The sequence below is a fragment of the Misgurnus anguillicaudatus genome, chromosome 9, assembly GCF_027580225.2.
Source record: "Misgurnus anguillicaudatus chromosome 9, ASM2758022v2, whole genome shotgun sequence".
In the NCBI taxonomy this organism is placed as follows: Eukaryota; Metazoa; Chordata; class Actinopteri; order Cypriniformes; family Cobitidae; genus Misgurnus; species Misgurnus anguillicaudatus.
Window position 1 is genome coordinate 12,516,929 of NC_073345.2, and position 20,649 is coordinate 12,537,577.

At 38.4% G+C, this 20,649-nt stretch overlaps 1 protein-coding gene across 1 annotated transcript in view; it reads right to left on the reverse strand.

The window, feature by feature from the left end:
• Positions 1–1,378: 1,378 nt before the first annotated feature.
• Positions 1,379–20,649, reverse strand: part of chm (CHM Rab escort protein) — a 77,319-nt gene continuing 58,048 nt past the window's right edge. Inside the window, exons 10-15 of the mRNA XM_073871146.1 lie at positions 17,463–17,567; positions 14,741–14,804; positions 12,751–12,844; positions 8,739–8,849; positions 1,890–2,047; positions 1,379–1,768 (exon numbers count right to left, since the gene is read on the reverse strand). Coding sequence (XP_073727247.1) covers positions 1,526–1,768; positions 1,890–2,047; positions 8,739–8,849; positions 12,751–12,844; positions 14,741–14,804; positions 17,463–17,567 — 775 coding nt within the window. The 3' untranslated portion in view covers positions 1,379–1,525. The remainder of the gene's footprint in view (positions 1,769–1,889; positions 2,048–8,738; positions 8,850–12,750; positions 12,845–14,740; positions 14,805–17,462; positions 17,568–20,649) is intronic.

The following is a 20,649-nucleotide window of genomic DNA, read 5'->3' on the forward strand; positions in this document are numbered from 1 at the left end:
AGTTTGCAATTTCATAAGTTTTAATTTTGATAGCTGTATTTGGTAATTTTGTAACTTTGTAGTTCTTTTGTAATTTTTTAGTTTGCAATTTTTTAAGCTATTTTGTCGTTTGTAATAAATGTTGATGGTAGTTTGTAGTTTATAGATTCTTAACTTTTTAGTTTGTATATTTGTAAGTTGTAGTTTTTCATAATTTCATAGTTTATAATTTTGCAAGCTGTACTTTGTCATTTTGCAACTTTATAATTTTGCAAGCATTAACTTATTAATTTGTAATTTCGTAAGTTGTAGTTTGTAATTTCATAAGTTGCAATTACATTATTCATTGCAAGTATCATGACATCACTTTAGTTTTCACCTAAAATGCTTCCTGCTTTTTCTCACAAATTTCTATTTGTCCATCACTTCCTGTTCATCATCCTCATATTACAGTCAGTCACAGTTTATGGCAGTAACTGGCCTGGTACTTCAGTGCTGAGCAGAAAAACCTGCATACTGCAAAACAAACACATAAACTGGGCTATACAGTATATGACACCCATCACTCTTGACCTGCCTCTAAACACTCCTCGGCTATCTGCATGCTCCCGTTGGCCTTGCAGGATCAGCACACTTCCTCCGGTCTGGGAATAACCTGGGCCATGTGTTCAGCAGTAATTCTTCCCCTGCAGAACGAGTAAATACCCTCAGCAGAGCCCGTATCAAATTCCACAGAAACAAAGACAGCGAGCACGGTGAGGGAGTATTGCGCACTCGCAGCCATAATGAGCCATCTGTTCAACCATGGCAGTGCAAAGCAAATGTCATCAAACTGTGTTCTTTCTCTCCTGCATGGCAGGTAAACCGCCTGCCTTTTGATCCTCCGATGCATCACTAACGTTAAATGCGTAGCGTCACACTTTATATTTGAGCTTGCATCATCAATATTGAGATACTGTATTGAAGCTTCTGCTATAAATACACAAATATCTGCCAAATCAGAGTTAAATCCACACATTTAGACATAAGGCTAAAATAATTCAATTTCCCAATATTTAATGGCAACAACCATTTCTGGATGATACAATTATAGCAAGACATTACTGAATTGTGCATGGATGTGACCTGATACAGAGAACCGATCTGATGAGACTTGAAGTGTCCGCATTTAAACACATATGAAGTCAGGACTGTTTGAAATGCATCCATGATATCCAAAAGCATTTCAGTAACTCAATACATTATGAAAGGCACCATGCAAAGTTGTGAACACATATGTACACAATTACAAAGAACATCCTGCTTAAAAAAGTGAACCATTAACAGCCAGAACTAAACGATAAAGGCACATAAATAAAATCATTTCATGTGTTGATGAAACATATATTTTAGCTGGATGTAGATCTTCAGACACACACTGCAGCATGTTGGCCAGTTCGGACCCAGATTAAAAGCAGGAAATAATGACAGTGTTTTTGGGAAACCATGAGAAACAGATGAGAGCGTGATGGAGTAACAGTGATTATTGAAATGTTGTCTGAAGGGGTTATTCCTCAGTGGGAGGGGTCTGAGAGGTGTCCGTCTTCTCCGCAGGATCGGAGGCATCAGTCGGTGATGCTGCACTCTCGTCTTCTTGAGTCTGGAGTTTTTCATCTTCTGTGTTGCCAGTCTGGTCAAACCCCGACCCTTCGGCCTGCGGGCCTTCGCCATCGTAGATGATGTCCTCAGGGTTGGGTGCGGGTGGACAAAAATCCTCATCAGGCAGAATCTGATGAAACACCGACTCGGCCTGCAAGTAAACACATGAGTGAGAAATTATAGTGGTGCCACATGTTTTGGTGGTTTTTTAAATTCAGGAGTATATATAGCATTAAGATGTTCTCTGATCCATAAACCATCACTGGACTTACCAGTTTGATGGAGTAGTCACTGCCCAGGCCGCTATCGGGACCAGTGCACACGTGAACATTGCTCGGCAGACTGTAGCTGCTGTTGTCCAGGGTAGACGTGTCCTTCATGTTAAAGTACATGACCCACAGCACCGAAGGCTTGCTGCTCTCCTCCATACCTACGCACAAACATTTCGACAGTCATTTTCTTTCATCCTATTGTTTGGGGACTTTCTGCATCTCAGATACTTCCCGCTTGATGCTGTCTGATGTTCCTCTTATATGTGACCATATCTATGACAACTCAGCTAAAGTTGTGTTTTGTAATTCAACATAAAATCATCCTATATAAAAAATCACATTCTGTGAATATAACCTTGATATCTTTAAAGGGACATTACACTTTTTTGAAAATATGCTTTTTTCCAGCTCCCCTAGAGTGAAACATTAGATTTTTATTGTTTTGGAATCCATTCAGTTGATCTCCGGGTCTGGCGCTAGCACTTTTAGCATAGCTTAGCATAATCCATTGCTTGCCCTCAAATATATCCAAAGAGTTATGATATTTTTCCTATTTAAAACTTGACTCTTCTGTAGTTACATCTTGTACTAAGACCAACAGAAAATAAAACGTTGTGATTTTCTAGGCAGATATGGCTAGGTACTAGACACGCCCCGTTTCTATAGCATCAAAGTACTAGCTAAAATAAAACATATCACAAAAAAGAACAATTAAATATATATTAGCATGATATCAACTACTTGAAAGGACCAAAACCATCTTTCGGAAACTTATTGGAAGTGTAAATAATTGTTTTATTTAGAGTCCCATTCGTTTGAATGGAGAGGGCGGGGTTTATGACTTGTACTGCAGCCAGCCACCAGGGGGCAATCAAAGAGCCAGCGGCTTCACTTTTCAAGACTTACGGTACATTCACACGGGGCGAAAGCATTACCGTTTGATGGAAGGCTTGTCTGAAGCGTGGCCAAAAGCCAATCACCGTGGTCGCAACATATGCTCCGGTCTTCCATAAACGTAATTGGCTGGCTCTGCCTAGGTTATTTGCATTGGACGATCTGATTGGCTGACGCACACGTTACTGCTTAAAAAGTTGAGAAATGTTCAACTTCTGCTGCGAGCAACGGCAGTGACGCGGCGCCGACGGATCCACAATTCAGTTCGGCAACACATGACGTCACCCATTGGTGTGAATGCACCATTATGAGGCACACCTGGGTGATACTGATGAAACATTTCAGGGCTATCAGCCAATCAGATTCGATAACAAGAAAGAACTGTATTGTGTAATAGTTTATAACGTTTGAAATACGGATATTTTTCTTACACAATCCAGAAGACCTTTATTAACCCCTTGGAGCCGTATGGATTACTTTTGTGAAGGATGAATGCACTTTTTCAGGGTTTAAAGTCAGAAGTTTTTCCCTGATTCCCGTTTTCTCCCATTAGAAAGCTTGGAAAAGCAAGGAAATTTACTAAAATTTGTGTTAATTTGAATAATGATGGACAGATGCATCTCAGATTGCTTAACGGTGAGTAAATCATGTAATTTTGCCTGGGGTATTTTTTCTTCTCGATTCAAGAATTTTTAGTTATTTACATTAGAAAACAAGCCAAAAATACTGAGCAAGAAATGTATTTTTGCAGTGAATGATAACAGATTTTTCATTTTTAGCCAAACTATCCTTAACCTGAAATACTTCTTTATAGACATGGGAAAAGTTCAGAGATCAGTCATTGATACTATTTCTTAGGTCATCTTATCTATTTTTCTGCAATCCCTTTGACGACATCATACGCTATATGGTCCAACACAAGAAAAGAGAGACACTTGTGTGTGTGTGTTTGGCACTGGTTCATTTAAAGCGTAAAGCTGTCAGTCTGTATCATTACCCTTTAAATACATAAGCCGCTGCCGCAAAAAGGTGGGAAAAGAAAGGCTAGAAAAAGCGAGGGAGAAGGTGTCAGTCTGAAATGTCAGTACGGTCATTACCCAAATGTCACACAATTATGACGCGTGTTCCTTTTCCTGCCCGGAGTGGCCCAGCGATTTGCTTAATTTGGAGAAGGGGAGAGGTGTGGCGGCATCAATGTTTAACGCCGCTTCAAACACGCCACCCATCTTTCCGCCCGCCCTTCCCTCTGAATGCTACAGGGTCAACCGGACACAAAGTGTTGAGCTGTTCAACTGATAACACACATAAGTGCAGACAAATCACCTCTATCATAACCAAACTAAAGACTGAAAATAAGAGCGATCAAGGATATTCCGTTTATTTGAGTGATGACCTTTTATTAAAGATTATTAGATTATAATAATTCATAATATATATTTGTAGTTGTTCATAAAACTAGCTAATCTAAGATTATTAAATTAGATTTTTAATGTTCGGTATTATATGGATTTAACCTCATCTTAATCACGGTCCAAAAACAAATCAGATTTATAATAATAATAATTGCAAATGTATATACATTTATATGTGGATATTATTGTTCAACAAACACTTAAAATTGTCATAACTATATTGACGAATCTGTGAAAGTATGAGTTTGGGCCGACAGCCAAAAAACATTTTCTTTTTCTTGGTCCTATGAACACTTGGTCCTATGAACGCTCCTGATGGGGAATAACACACGCCTGCAGCTGCAAAGACCCAAAACTACAATGGCACGCTTCCTCAATTCAAACAAACTCAAAGTAAACTGACATCTACACATTTTCTTCATCTTGAAAAAATGTGAATACTGAATGATTATCATGCAGTTAGTTACTGACCCAAATGATAACCTGGTCCTCAACATGATTTGTACATAAATAAATAAAAAAATGTTTACAAAATGTTACAACGCATCATGCAAAGTGTAAAAATCGAGTAACGGGTTGACATGTGAGCAGTTTTAACAGTGAAGTTGTTCTTGACATTATTTACACTGAAAAAAAAACATTTGTTGTTTTTAAGTTTCAGGTTTCCGTGCTGCCTTACAATTTTGAGTTGTATGAGTTGATTCAACATGATTTTTTAGTGGAATTAACTTAAAATTTTAAGGAGGGTTCCCACACCTTAGTTAACTTCAAATTCAAGGACCTTTCAAAGACTTTCCAGGTCCAAATACCCTCAAATTCAAGGAATAAATGTGGGGACACATCTCAAGTGAGAGCAAGGTTACACCATGTTACCTTTTAAGATACATTGTTACAGTTCCCTTTCGAGGGAACTCGTGCTGCGTCACTGCAGTGACACTTTGGGGACGCCTCCAGGGGTAAGTGCGTCTGAATGTGTATATCAAATTCAACCAATGGTGAGGCTTAACGACAAAGACAGGGTGACACCAGAGCCAGAATTATATCACTATCTGAAATATTGCCAAAGACGGCGTTACAGGGACGCAGGAAGTATGGCAAGGGACACGCGGGAACGAGACGCTGCGTGTCCCTTGCCATACTTCCTGAGTATGGCAAGTTTTCACATGTCAAACACAACTATGCAAAAAAGCATTTTAGTATGAATCAACATATAGATATAAGCATATAAAGCGAACAGTTTAGCACGTGTGCTTAAAAAGTCTAGAATTTTATGATATTATTATACACTACACAGGGAATTATATGAATTTTTGTTAATTTCCAGAAAACTTCTTGCATAAAATAGATTCAAGCACTTTCAATGACCTGTATCTATGTATGTATATTTTCAAAAACTTCCTGGACACTTTAAAGCGTAACTAAACCCCTGTTCAGAGCCTGACTCCACCCACTGGCAATATTTGAAAAATGCAAGAAAAGTGGGCAGATCCCAACGGAGATATAGGGGACGAACTAAGCTCGTACCAAGCATGTGGTGAGATCGTAACAAGGCCGTGGTGAGCTTGAACCTGCTTACGTCACAAGACATTTTTGGACCCAACATCCAATAGGAAAATTCAACTGCAGTAGCCACCGTTCAACCTGAAGAGGGCAGCACTCAGATGTTTTTACACCATATATTGGAGTATTGACACATTTTATATCCAAATGTCAAAGAACTTACTAAAATCAATGAACAGCACGAATAAAGCCCCATTCTTACAGATCATTAACTAAAAAAAGGGTTTAGTTACTCTTTAATAAGTTGAAACAAAAAATATTTTTTACAGTATAGTCAAATTTGTCAGGAGAGTTCAATTTTTCTAAAATATAATGGGTTTGATGCCCAGGGAACGCATAATAAAAAATAGATGGATTAAATGAAATAAGTAACTTTAAAAGTGTCTGCCAAATGCATAAATGTAAATAAATATAATTTGTGGCCTGTTAAGCAAAAGTCTCAAAATTGAAGAGTTTTATAGTTATGTATATATGACCCGTGCTGCACTCTTAAACCATTTGTGCTAAAACAACACATATTTATGTCTAGTTAAGGACAACACATTTTATCTGTTGTTCTAAACTAGACATATATCTGTGTTATTATTGTAACAACAAATTTTGTGTTGTTTTAACACATCTTATATTGTCCCTTTAATTTATTTATTTCAACACAAAATGACACAATGGCATAACACAAAAAATGTGTAAACACATCCTTTCTTAGAGCGTCAAAATGAGTCTGAAAGCGCACCGTTTGAGCTACAGGCAAAAAAAGTATAAATGTTGATTTTGATAGAAATGAAGGTTTTCATAAAAATAAGTACATTAAGCCCTCGTTTAGCCATCTTAATGCTTTAAATAGTCATAAAACATCTAAAATGATATTCATTTGTATGTTTTCTAAGAAGTGTACCGTCCTAAATGATTAACCTAAACAAAGATGCGTGTCCACCCACATGCACGTCTAACATTTTGGATTATATATTATTTGGCCCCCCATAATAAATATATGTAAGGAATAATTGACGACGGGCCATTGAATTATACGAAAATAATGCACACCAAGGTGGTAATGCGGCACGACGCGAAGCGGAGCATTCAACAGACCCGTGGGATAAATATCTGTTATATCTTAGGTGAATGTTTTGTTAACTGTTGGGGAAAATGTGTAACATTATATTAGATCTTTGCATTGCAGTAGATCTTGAAAGGTCTCTGTCTCAATGTCAATCAAACAATAACAGAAAAAAGTTGAACTTATATTTTTCCTATAGATATTTTTTTACTTTGTGTGTGCCGAATCTATTAGTTTTACAGTGATTTTGAGTTAACTTATGAATGCAGTGATTTTGTTTAAGAACCTTCAAAAACCTTTAACTCAACTTTTCTCAAAATAGACTTTGCTGACTTTATTAACTTCAAAACGTTTTTTTAAGTATAAATATAAATAACTAAATAAAAAAAATAATATTTTGACTGGTTTTGCCAGCACGGGTCACATATGTTTGAATCAGTTACAACATGCAAAATTCTTATTTTTGCAAATCCTCCAGCAGCCACAAACATTAAAAGCACCCATTTAAATTTTTCCAAACCAAATCCCTGAACTAACATTTGAGCAGTTGTAACAGTGAAGTTTGCCTTTGGCATCATTGGGCTACAATTTAAGTGCCTCAATTTTTGGAAAGAGTTCAACTTTTCCGAACCCATCAACCAAATTCCCAGGAAAACATCAGCACTAGTTGCAAGTGATTTGTCCTATTTGGCTCCATCATCATGATGTAAACAGACTCACGGAAGATTCTCACCACACGCACACACACACACGCACACACACGCACACACACGCACACACACACACGCACACACACACGCACACACAGACTTTCGACCATAGGGATGAATGAAGATCTGCTCAGGTGACTTTGTCTCTCTGACCTGTTCTGGCCCACTGCTCTCCTTATCTAGCGATTCATCCTCAAGTCCTCTGCCAGTATTTGTTCTGACATTTTAATTAAAATAGTACTAGCTCATTCCTGTGATAAAAAGGCTGCGTGTCGCCCAGCAGGGACCCGTGTCTCACACCCGCTGCCGCGCCGGCCCACACCTGAGCACATGCGCTTACACACGTGAGGAAACAGACACACTTGCACATTTAAGTCAAATTTAGTTGCACACTAGAAAAACCTTACTACAAAAATCAACATATAACCCTTAAAGAACAAAAGTATAGGGAGACAAGATGAGAAAGATGAATGGTGGAGAGATGATGACTGATCAAGAACAATTACGTTTGTATGTTTGTAAAATGAAGTAAGCCTGAGGTCCTGCAATGAAACAACAGATCTGAAGTCAGGACACTCTTATTACACAATCTCTGATGAATAAGAACTTTGATGTGCACCAAAATAAAAGTTTATTAATCTTGGAGGCTCCGCCTAGGGGAGGTGCTCTTATTTTACCAACAGGAAGTGACCACTTCCTTTTGCTAGGAAGAGAATAACTTCACTACGCACAACTACCATCATCATTCTCCCCACAAATAAACTAATCACAGACGTTTTTAAAACATCAACTTGCACGTCTCCAAACTTTCAGATTTGATTCGGCCAAGGTAACGTGAGGTCATACATGACAGACCGTGCTCTGAAGGAGCCAAGCGGACCTTGACAGAGCATAATGGGAATCAATGGGAGAAGCGCCTGGCCCTTGCCTGCCACACCACCATCAATATCAATCACCGTTATCGCCAATAACGTCCTCATGCAAGCCCTTCTGTGAATGTCACGGCAGAACCAGATCTTTCATCTTTAAAGAGAGGAAGAGATGATCTCTTTCTGACACGGGCGGCAAGGTTAGTTAAGTACTGTTAGCAGGATGTATAGCGGATCAAAACGTGCGATCGGAGGTCAATGCACAAGGGAACTGAAGAAGAGCATTAATGAGTTTAGATGATAGGAGGTTTAAATAGATAGTGGAGAGGAGTTGGACCAGATGTTACCTTCTGAAGGTTCCTCTCCAGGAACGGTGGGAACATGAAACAATCGAGATACAACTGGAGCAAGATCTTCCTGGGCCGTACCAGAAGATGAACAAGTCAAGTGGACCAAATCTGTTAAAAGAAGAACAAAAATTATAGTTATACTATAACATTATTATTTCATTACTTTTCCTTGGAAACTTAATGTACTTGGTGCTGTGAAAATAAGAAATGGGCACTAAATTCAAAGTAACAAATCTCACAGCGGTCTGGAAAGCCTTACTAGTGTGAAAATGTCTTGGACGATCCCAGGAGCTCACACATGACTTCCAGGCTCATCATTACCTGTCTGTTTCTTTCTAAAGTTCATGTATAATATCGTGTGTAAGAGTTTGTTCCCGTTTTATCCTGCAGTGCAGGGGTTTGGATCTGTGTCACGCTGTGGAGAGACGCAGAGATCTCCGGTGGGACGGGATGTGCGGTTTTGCTTAAGGACTCGCGGGACACCGCAGAGATCTGAAAGATTCCTGCCGCAGCCGGAGACACTAAAGGGGCCGTTTTAAAAGCTTAGAGACCGAGTAATAAAAGTCTTGTATAGCTAAAAAGTGAACACTTTGCAGTACAGGTAGATTCATAATATACCTTTTATATGGTCTTGTGGGAAAAGGACTTTGTTGTAATTTAAGTGGATACACCTTCAGCTTATATGCAACGTGTAACTTGTTTTTAACAAAATTCAAACATTGTGACTATCATTTGAGGTCAGCCCAAAAATATATATATATTGTTGCAAATTATTCTTGCTATTATTATTTCTGGTGCCGCATAAATTTCACACTTCACCCTTAGTTTTGCTTGCATCCCATCAAGTGGTAAATGATAAATAAAGACCATCTTCTCCTGTAAATGCATGTCTGTCACGGTCATGATCATCATCTCGAAAGAAACGCTTAGATAGGAAACATTTTTTTAAAAAGGAACATCCATGATCCATCTCCGCGTGGGATCTGTGTGTAGGGCAAAGAAAACCGTGAGCTTTGGTCCGGCACCACATCATCGTCCTGAACTCAATCCCCAGTGAGAGGAAGTTCTGCTGATTAAGCTCTTCAATCCCGTGAGGACGGAGTTTGTGCCGGAGCGCTCCACCTGATCTGTCCCTTCATCATGATTGATAGCGAAATAGGGCTGGTGTAACATACACAATAACTTTCATAAATAACAATAGAGATAATAATGGAGTCATCACTGAACCGACGGAAGGGAGATCATCAGATCTCAAGTGTTTGAAGGACAGTTTTGACATTTAGTTATGCTCAAAAGCCATCCATACAGGGTCCGAAATGATGGAATTCATATTTTCCTTTTATTTTTAAAACATGAACAATACAAATATATTAGATAAGTCATTGAGTAAAATTAATATTCGCACAGTTCATTACAATGCAATACAAAAAAACAGTTTTTTGCGATATTTCCAGATACATCAAAAATGCTTTTTTGATGCACTTACGATTTGATAAATGTATTAATATTTTTATATTACGTGCCTTATCAAGCAGTAAAATTTTTAATAACTTACAAAAGCAAACAAACTACGAAGAGTTTGGTTCCAAAACGCGATAAACACCTTTAAAAAAAATGAATTACTGCCAAAATCAGTATTGTATTAGGTCAGTATTAAAAAGTAAATTCTTAAAGCTCATGTAACACACGCTGTTTCTGCATTTCTGATGTTAAAGGAATAGTCTACTCATTTTCAATATTAAAATATGTTATTACCTTAACTAAGAACTGTTGAATAATCCCTCTGTCATCTGTGTGTGTGCACGTAAGCACTGGAGCGCGCTGCTGCGCTGCGATGGCGTTTGGCTTAGCCCCATTCATTCAATGGTACCATTCGGAGATGGGGTTGGAAGTGGCCGGGCACATCAGCGTTTTTCCTATTTGGGACGAGTGGTTGTGCGAGCAGGTTTGGTGGTGCAAAGTAGGGCATAGCGCTTTTCTGGGCGGATTTTGAAGAGTGGCTGTGTTGTATGGCGTAATGGCACTTTTGTGAGTACTTCGACTCGGCGCAGTAACACCCTCCCTCTCCCATTATGAGAGTGAGAAGGGGAGCGGACTTTTCAGGCGAGTCGAAGTACTCCCAAAAGTGCCACCACGCCACAAAATATAGTCACTCTTCTAAATCCGCCCAGAAAAGCGCTGTGTTTTATTTTGTACCACCAAACCCGCTCGTACAACCACTCGTCCCAAATAGGAAAAACGTTGATGTGTTTGGTCACTTCTAACTTTATCTCTAAATGGTACCATTGAATGAATGGGGCTAAGCTAAATGCTATCGTAGCGTAGCAGCGCGCTCCAGTGCCCACGCGCACACACACAGATGACAGAGGGATGACTCAACAGCTCCCAGCCAAGGCAACAACATACTTCAACACTGAAAATGAGTAGACTATTCCTTTAATCTGGAGTACCTATAGAGTAGTATGACATCCTTTATATCTCTGAAGAGTCTTTAGTTTAATCAGATTTATAAAAGAAAGATTAGCTTTACCGAATCTTTCCGATAAAGTACAAAAAAATGAAGAAGGAGGAGTTATACCGCGGGAGGAGCGAGTACGAGTCATGCAACACTATACAAATCTGTTTAACTTATGATTCACTACATGTTTGTGTCAGTTATATAATATGCACGCGACTATTTCCAACATAAGACAGAAGTCTTACTTACCGCGTGCAACTCGTCATGACCTGGTTGGGAAAATCCCCCGCATTAAACACACACGCAAAACTCCGCTGCTACCCCGGATAATAAACTATATCCATTGTTTCCATATGGCTGGATGTCTTCTCCTTACATCCAAAAAACACACTTCTTCTTTCGTGCCATTGTTGACTTTTGAAATTAAACAAAGCTGAGTGGCGTGATAAGCTGTTAGCAGCTCTAGCGTCTCCCGCTGATTGACGGGTGGGCGGGGTTTTCTGGGGGAAGTTTTCCAGGGGAAGCCCATATAAAGAAGTGATACGTATCGAAAACCCCTGAAACGTCAGTTAGAACTGTAATCGAAAAAAACTTGCCGAAACTTGTACGAACCCTGGCGAAGTGCATTCGGCACAGAAATACTCTGTAACACGTCCAACTGCTGTTTTGACACTTTGCCTACGTTTAGCATGAGGAAACAACTCTATAACTGTGTTAATAAGTCAGAATGCTTGAAATACCATTGAACCCCCCCTTTAATTTTACGCAAAATCCAATATCCGCCATGTTATTCTGTCATCTTTTCCTACCTTTTTCCCAAAACGCGATGCAATAAATCCGCTCAGCAAATCACAGCGCACCACTCAACGATTTGTAAAAAAACAAGGGCGCCGCTTTGAATACACACAGAATCCTAGTTTTCCTCATCATCTTTATACTTCGTGATCAACAAACAAACAAAAACAAAATAATACTTTTGATGGCATTGATAAACCTGTGGTGGTTTTCTGTGACCATCACTGCGGTAGTTAAATTAAATAGAAAAATAAATTCAAATAAAAAATAAAGCTGTTACACTTAAGTATTTGATCTGTCACACAACATCAGATGTAACAGTCAAACAAGTGCTGCCGTGGTCTCTTTTGATTCAACATGTTCAGGAGAGAGGACACTGCGGTGCTAAACAATCACTCGTCTTCTGTTTCTTTTGGTGTGTTCTCACTCCTACAACCGCTTTTTTGCGGCATCACATTCATTTGCTGACAGGCTGACACTAGCAGACAAAATTAAACAAAAATGCGCGCTTTGGCGGAAATGCGTAGATTGAAGTTGTGGACAGAGAGTGTTGAAATAAAAGGTACCTCATATAGATATTTTACATGTGGCATCGATGCATTATATCGTTAGAAATATAAACTATGTATCGATCCATGTCAATGTATTGTTACACCCCTAATTTTTAGGCCACTAACCATATATAACCATGTCTAACCAAATATTTTATTCCATGTCATAAATAGAGTAAATGTGATTGGCGCATGTGACACTTACAGGTGCCAGGCATGCAGGTCATGGATGAAGAACACAGCTCCACCATCCTCACAGCTGATGCTGAGGAATCCACAGGAATAGTCACCAATGAGATCTGTCATTAAAACACAAAACACTACAACTTACAATACAAAACAAAACAAATACATGAATGACAATGCCTTTCAATTGGTTGTCTTGAAGTGCCCACAACCCACACAACATTCAAGTCAGGTTTATTTGTATAAGGCTTTTCACAATACACATTTTCATAGCAGTGGAACATTTTTAAGAAATGAGCTATAAAGGACCATGTTTCTCTAAAAACAGGCTTTTGTTCTTAATTTCTTCTTGACTGAACAAAGAAAGACATCAACAATACATTATATTTCAATAAAAAGTCAGTTCAATTTGATCTCTTTTGGGCTGTTTACACTTGGTATTAAAATGTGTTTTCGTCGATCGGACCACAAGTGGACGAGAGAGACACATCACGTTTACACCTGGTATTCAAATCCATCTCTTTTGTTCCGCTTCTGTCCCGAATACTGCGAGGGGTGGTCTGTGAGACTGTGGGCGAGTCTCTCCGCTGTCATTTAAACGCGAGCTGGAGTAATGACGAGTTTATATGGACGCGAACTAATATTATGTCAGACTGCACTGCTTTTGTTGTAAGTAAACAGGCTGCACAGAGTTTTGTACATGTATGTGTTAGAGCTTTCTCTAAATTTTCAGCGCAATTGATGAAATAAGATTGCGCAACTTTCACACGCTTGCAAAATGAAACTGCGGAGATCAGCGCCGCTTTCGTTTTATCAATGAAAGGCTAAAAATAGCGCTGTTCACTGTGTGTTCACGCCAGAAGTCAAAAAATACGTAAAACGTTGTGCTCAGTACCTCAGATTAGACAAACGGGCGGAGAAAAGGGGTCGCGTGTGGCTGTTCGAACACACTCAACCACATGTGCGTTTACACTAGAAAAGCAATCCGATCGAAAGGGTTTTCGACTACCTCTGCATGTGGTTGAAAGTGGACGAGCTCAAAACGTTTTGAACACCGTTTACACCTGGCATTAACATCGTCCACTTGTGATCCGATCGATGAAAACGCATGTTAATGCCAAGTGTAAACAGCCTCATTGATGCTTAGTGAATTGAGAGGTTTATCAATATAATACTTTCACAGTGATTCAAAACTTAGTTTTTCATACAGTTCTTGCATAGCTGATGGTCAAGGTGCTTTAAATCAAGTGAAAAGGGAAACAAGATCTTGGTGCCATCAGGAAGCGTGGACGGGAAGAGAAAGCGCTCGTTTGCCGACTGTCATTCCAAAGGACGAACGGCTAATTAAAATCAGCCTGAATATTTAATTACGTTTTGTCACACACAGTCATGTAATATTCCATTTCCACAGTGTGTCAAGACGCTGATATTAATTTCTGTTCACCGAGGCTAATGAGCATAAATTACACACACCTTCCTTTCCTGATCTGCTTTGAATATTCAAGCGTGAATTCCTGATGGAGACTAAATTGGACCCTGAGATTCAGAAGCTACGCCGGCCTCTCCGGTTTCCTGTCCTGTGGTGGACGGCACTCAAATCAGCCTAAAAGGATGCTCGCGTGTCACCTTGCATTCTCCCGGGTAAAAGAAGAATTTATCCTATTCCAAACCAGTATTTCGTTGCTTTCATTGAACTGGTTATTTTTTCCCCTCGTAATTCACTTTATAACATTACGCTCAAGAGCGGGACGTCAAAACGGTTGTAGCGATGTTGCAAATCGGCTCTGATGTTTGTCGTTTCTTTGCCTGCTGAATCTTGGACGTGGGCCAGGAATCCATCCAAATGTGATATGTGGCATAACAAAGATGTAATGCAATACAAGTCGAAATGCAAAAGTGCAAGGCTCGCAAGAAACACACCACACACACACAGAGCCACAGCAGAGATGGGTACATGCCCTTTAAATGTTTAGATGAGCAAGAAAAAAACATAAAAGATAGATCTATACCTGCTGATCTGAATCTGAGGTTAGCACAGATCTGTCCGTAATGAGCACGGCTCGAGATATCTGCCTGTAAAAATAAAGAAACAAAATTAGCACATGAAACACAACAAAAAATGAATCATTTAATATATTGAATGAATGAAAGAGGCGGCAACAATAAAGGAAACTGCAAGTGTAAACTGATGTAAATTCATTATGGCACTAATATTACACTGCCATCAATGTAGTTATTGTAATTCACGCGTCCATTAAAAGCCATTTACTCCCCTCATTGCATTTCAAACGCTTATGACTTTTTCTTTCATGTAATGCAAAAAGAGACGTTCTGAATACTATACAAACTGCTCTTTGTCAAACAACAAACAGTGATAAGTATGGAGCAGAGGGTCTTGTATCATACTGAAGGGGCTTATTTCGCAATAATAACCTGTACATAACATTATTACACGGCTATATACCTCTTAAGTAAGGTAAAGAACATTAAATATTGATTTGAAATAATATGCAGACCTTCCACAAGGAAAACCAGCTTACAGGATGTTTAAATGTTACAAACACATTATTTGTTTTTTATTATTTGTAAATATAATGTCATATATGTTATTAAAAATTAAATTTTTTGTGTAATATTAAACTGTACCTGTCAAAATCATTTGCAGCATCCGGGTTACCATGTGTTATATGTTTTAAGCAGTTGTTATCTGGAAATAATAAAACTGCAAGTGTTGCGACTGGCCAATCAGAATCACGTATTCCAATCAGCCGTGTAATAAGGGTTGCATTAACTCTGATTAAACTAACATTAAACCCTCGATAGCAGTATTTAAACATAAAAATAAATTTAAATAATGAATGGTTCTTTTTAAAATTCTTGTATAAGATAAAATATAACCCTGCCTATGAAAACCCAGCTAAAGTCATTTTTTCGTGATGTAGGGGTGCGCGGGGCAAAAACTAATGCGGGGTTAGTTGTAACACGGACTGTTTACATTGTTGCACAGGGTTAAGCGTTATTGATGAATGAGTGTTTTGGTGGCATGCAAGTACATTTTTTCATTATGTATTTTTTTCGGTTTCTGAGTTGTGTGTGTAAGATACCAAATCCAATGCTATGTCATATTAATCAGTGTCTTGTTGACTAAAACATAGCAAAACTGCATAAGAAGTCGTTGTTTATTTACTTCCATCATTGCTAGTCTTCTAAAATTATACACAACAAGTTGCTGTTTCTTCTTCGTTTGTAGGTTAACTTGCTAAGCTTCTTCTTCTCTGACGGTCGCGCTGCTACTGTGGTTACATGCGTGGTTACTGCCTACCAGCGGTCTGCGCGTGTGTTTGCACGTCGACGCGGACAACGACGCAAAAGTATAAATGAAAACCGACGCAGAACCTTATACGCCGTAGGACCTACGCACAACTATAACAAGCCCTTAACCCCTCAGCACCTACCATATGAAAACCCCTAACGTTAATTCTTGCTATTGTTTTAAATAGGCTACACACAAATGATTGCTGGCTGCCAACAAAATAAATGTGACTGCCTTATCAAAAATCGTGTGTCAAATATATTTTTGTTGATATCTTAAATATTGATTGAATAAGGTCACATCAAAGATTGAAATCATAATGAAATTAATGGCTAAAATCAGACTTTAAAGCAACACTAAAGAGTTTTTGCTCTTTGCTCCCCCTACAGGTTGGAAGCATAATTGTCCATTACCACTGTCATAAATAATTTAGCCTTCTTTTCTTTTCTTCGCCTCCTCCGAAATGAAACCCTTTCTTTTCTTTGCAGGCTCCGCCATGATGACAGTTGAAAAGCTGCACGAACGCCAGGTAATATCTTTCTTTTATATGTACCTGCCGAGTATGCTCCACTGCCGTAAAGCAAGTTTTTGTAGTTTTCACTCGAACTACAGGACGGTTGGAAACTTCTTTAGTGCGTATTTGGCCGACAGAGGGCTGCAAAGCGAATGTGAAAGTGCCGTTCACCCTGTTTCGAGAGGATGAACGACTTAAAATAACATTTCCAAAAAAGTTTCAGGTAAAAAAACTCTTTGGTATTGCTTTAATGCTCATTATCTGGGTCATGTATAAAAAATTTTTTGTCATAATTGTGCTGCTTTTTCTCACATATTTAGACATTATAAACAATATACACTTCAAGTATATAGACAAAATAGTATTGAAATATTTGCCTGCAAACTTAATTTTTAGCAAGTGTCACAACTAACCCCGTGCCTGTTACAATGAACCCCACCTATGGGGTAAGTTGTAACGTTTGCACTTCTGTCACGTTTGGTGTAATTGTCCAAGAATGGTAAGTAATAGAAACAAATTTCAAATGTTCATTTGTAGCAGAGATGTGTGTGTTGCTTGTGTAAAAATATAATTAATCAAACTCAAATATTTTTTGAATGATTGAGCCAAAACCAAAAAAGTGTTTGTGCCCACTCTCCCCTACTGTAAAATCATCCTGCATACTGTAACAAATATTGTGTGAAAATATAAAATTATGAGAACTTTCCTAAACTTGTCCTATTCTTTTAAAATAATTCCAATCCCGTAATGAATTCAGTCTTTATTGTAACGAATCTTATAACTGGTGCAGCTGGTGCATGTTGGACAGGATGATCAATATGTTTTTTCATGGAAGAAATACCAATTTCTCATTAATTAGAGAAATGAATATAAATCTGACTTTTGTGGTGTACGACGCGCTTACCCGTGTGCCGTGCTCCGTCTTTGTTCGTCTCTGATGTACGAATCCTCAACCACGAAATGACTGCAGCTGATCCTCTGACCGCGCGTATCAATCACAGCTTTAACTCTATGACACATAAATACAGAAGATTAATCAGAACTGCTATGTACTCAACACCCAAAATCTGCTTTTTTACCCGCCCCATCAAAAAGAGCTCAAGGAGATGGTCAGACTATGACTTGAAGCTAAAATATTAAAATGCTGAAACACCATATATTATCTGCCCACATGATCCTTTATCAGTCAGTGGCTACTTCTTAAAACTGTGGCCTGTCGTTTAACAAGTGCCACTATAAAGATATGTGGGGCATTAAAAGTGTGCTGCCATGAGGAGTGATGAGGTTAAGGACAGCAGGGGAAATCAATGCTAAATGAAAATAATAAACATTGCTAAATAAAAATGCAACTAGCCATATGATCATGCATAGCTAGGAAAGAATAAATTGTTTTTTGCTTCTTGATGTTGATGTCAAAGGCTGTGCATCCAATTAAATGCTACACTATTGCTGCAAACGCATGTGTCATATGTTAGTAGGTAGGCAAATTAGGCAAAGCCAAGATGGAATGGTTGCTTGACAGCTTTGAAAATCATTAACAAAACTAGGGCTAAGAGAAATCACAACCAGACTACATTAAAAATGGGTTCACTAAATATAGGAAAACACAATTTGTGCCAACCATGACGCATTCAGTATGGCAATGTACTGCCTGCCAAGAGAATGAAAACATTTATAAAGCAAAACCTCTCAGTTTAAATCCAACATTAACAAACTCCCATTGCAAATCCAACATTTACAAACTTTAACATCCAACCCTAACCCTAACTTTTACAAACTCCCACTGTAAATTAAACATTTAAAAACACCCACTGTAAATCAAACAAAAATCCAACTTTTTCAAATTCTCACTGTAATTCCAAACTCCCTCTGTAATACGGACTACCGGCACATCCGGGAACTTGACTGTAAATTTCGCCACGCCCCTTTTTGGGGGTAAACAAACCAGACTTCCCATTGACTTCCATACAAAATAGCAGTACAAAGCAACGTTTGTACACAGCTGGCAGGCGTTAATAACTTATGAAATCACTCAGATTAAACATGTTGAGTAATTATCTGTCCACCCTGCCTGCCATAGAGCGCGAAAGATACATTAACACATTTAATTTGGTCAATATAAAAACATGTCCCTTTCATTCTTCCAGCGTCAAATTTGTGTAACAACGCTATCCAGTGATTGCTGGAAAATCATTAAGGCTATTTGTATGGCTGGACGGAAAAGTGCACTCAGTACTCTAAATATAAAGACATAATATATAAATACGAAGTCATTTTCAAATACGAAGTAAAATCATTCACTGTCTTTCCCTGTTGACTCGATGTGGTACGAGTAAATGTTCGGGTAAGACACCTCTGGCCAATAGGGAGCGTTGTTACACAAATTTGACGCTGTGAGAATGAAAGGGACATGTTTTTATATTAACCAAATTAAATGTGTTAATGTATCTTTCGCGCTCTATGGCAGGCAGGGTGGACAGATAATTACTCAACATGTTTAATTTGAGTGATTTCATAAGTTATTTACGCCAGCCGGGTGTGTACGAACGTTGCTTTATTCCGCTGTTTTGTACGGAAGTCAATGGGAGGTCTAGTTTGTTTGCCCCCAAAAGTGGCCGTGAATCGGTTCAGAGACATTCTATGACGTTGCGCCGGTTGTGCGTATTCCAACATTAATTTCAATATTTAAAAATACCCACTGTAAATGTAACATTTTTAAACACCTACTACAAGTCCAACATTTACGAACTAAGGGATTTACTAAATGGGGCAAATTAGTGCGATTCCAAAAAAAACGCAAATGCGAGTGGTTTTATGCAGTTTATTTACTAAAAAAGCACAAATGAAATAACACGGGCGCAACAGTTAATTTCTATAATGACCAACGTAATCTACGAAGAGCAGCCCAAATTAGTTCAGGGTCGCTAATAAGCAGAGCTGATCTTTAGTTCAGCATCACGGACATCGCAGTGGAAAATAAAAGTGTCTATGAATTGCATGACAAGAAGAGAAAGGCCTCTAAAGAAAGAAACAGTTTTTTTGGGAGAATATTTCACACTCTGGCGTGCGCTAAAAGCAGAGGTTAGGCTTCCCACTAATACCTCAGTCGCAAAGTTTCTACTCGACAGGTAAAGTTTGGCATGCTATACGGAGAAATCAATTTAAAATCCCTGCTAGTAAAAGTTGATGTAAGCTATGACTAGTGATGCTAGCCCGGTAAACATCTCAATGTATAAGCCATCAACAACTTGTAAAGAGAGCGAAGAGAAGAGGCTCGTGCATGCTCTCTTTCGTGCACATGTTTAATAGGCGTTCCCTCTCGGGAGCAGGAAGAGCGTTGCACATGTGCATTTTTTTTTAAAAGTGGAGGGGCGATTCTTTTAAAAAATTCTGGAAAATCTTCCGCTATAATTTTAAATAATGGCGCAAATACCAGTCACAACACACGCACAAACATTAGTAAAACGCGTTGCGTGAATCATTTAAATACTCTACTACTAAAGATTTTGCGTCTGAAAGGGAAACTTCTAGAAATGCATATGCAATAAGGTCAGTCGCAAAAATAAATAGACCACATCTTTTCAGTGCTAATTATACATTGTGGGATTACTTTAGTAAATCCAGACATCGTTATTTACTGCCAAAATGATGGTTTGCGCTGAGAAAAAAAAATTGGCAGCACAATTTTGTTTCAATTTCAACAAATCACCATTATGGTGATCAGTGTTTGCATTTCATCAGCTCATTTGTATTTTAAATGACACACACCCAAAACAGCAAATTTTTGCTCAAACCTACAAAGTGGCAATTTTAACATGCTATATTAAATTATCTGTAGGGTATTTTGAGCTAAAACTTCAAATACGCACTGTGGGGACACCAAAGACTTATTTTACATATTTAAAAAAATCTTATAATATGACCCATTTAAAACAAGCAAAAAAAAATCTGCCAATAAGGGAAAGAAAATTTTCTTGAATTTACTGTTTACGAAAAAAGTTAACATATTTCAAGAATTTTTCTTACCCATGTCAATTTATGCAGTGTAAATACAACATTTTCTAAATTCCTACTCTTAATCTAACATTTAA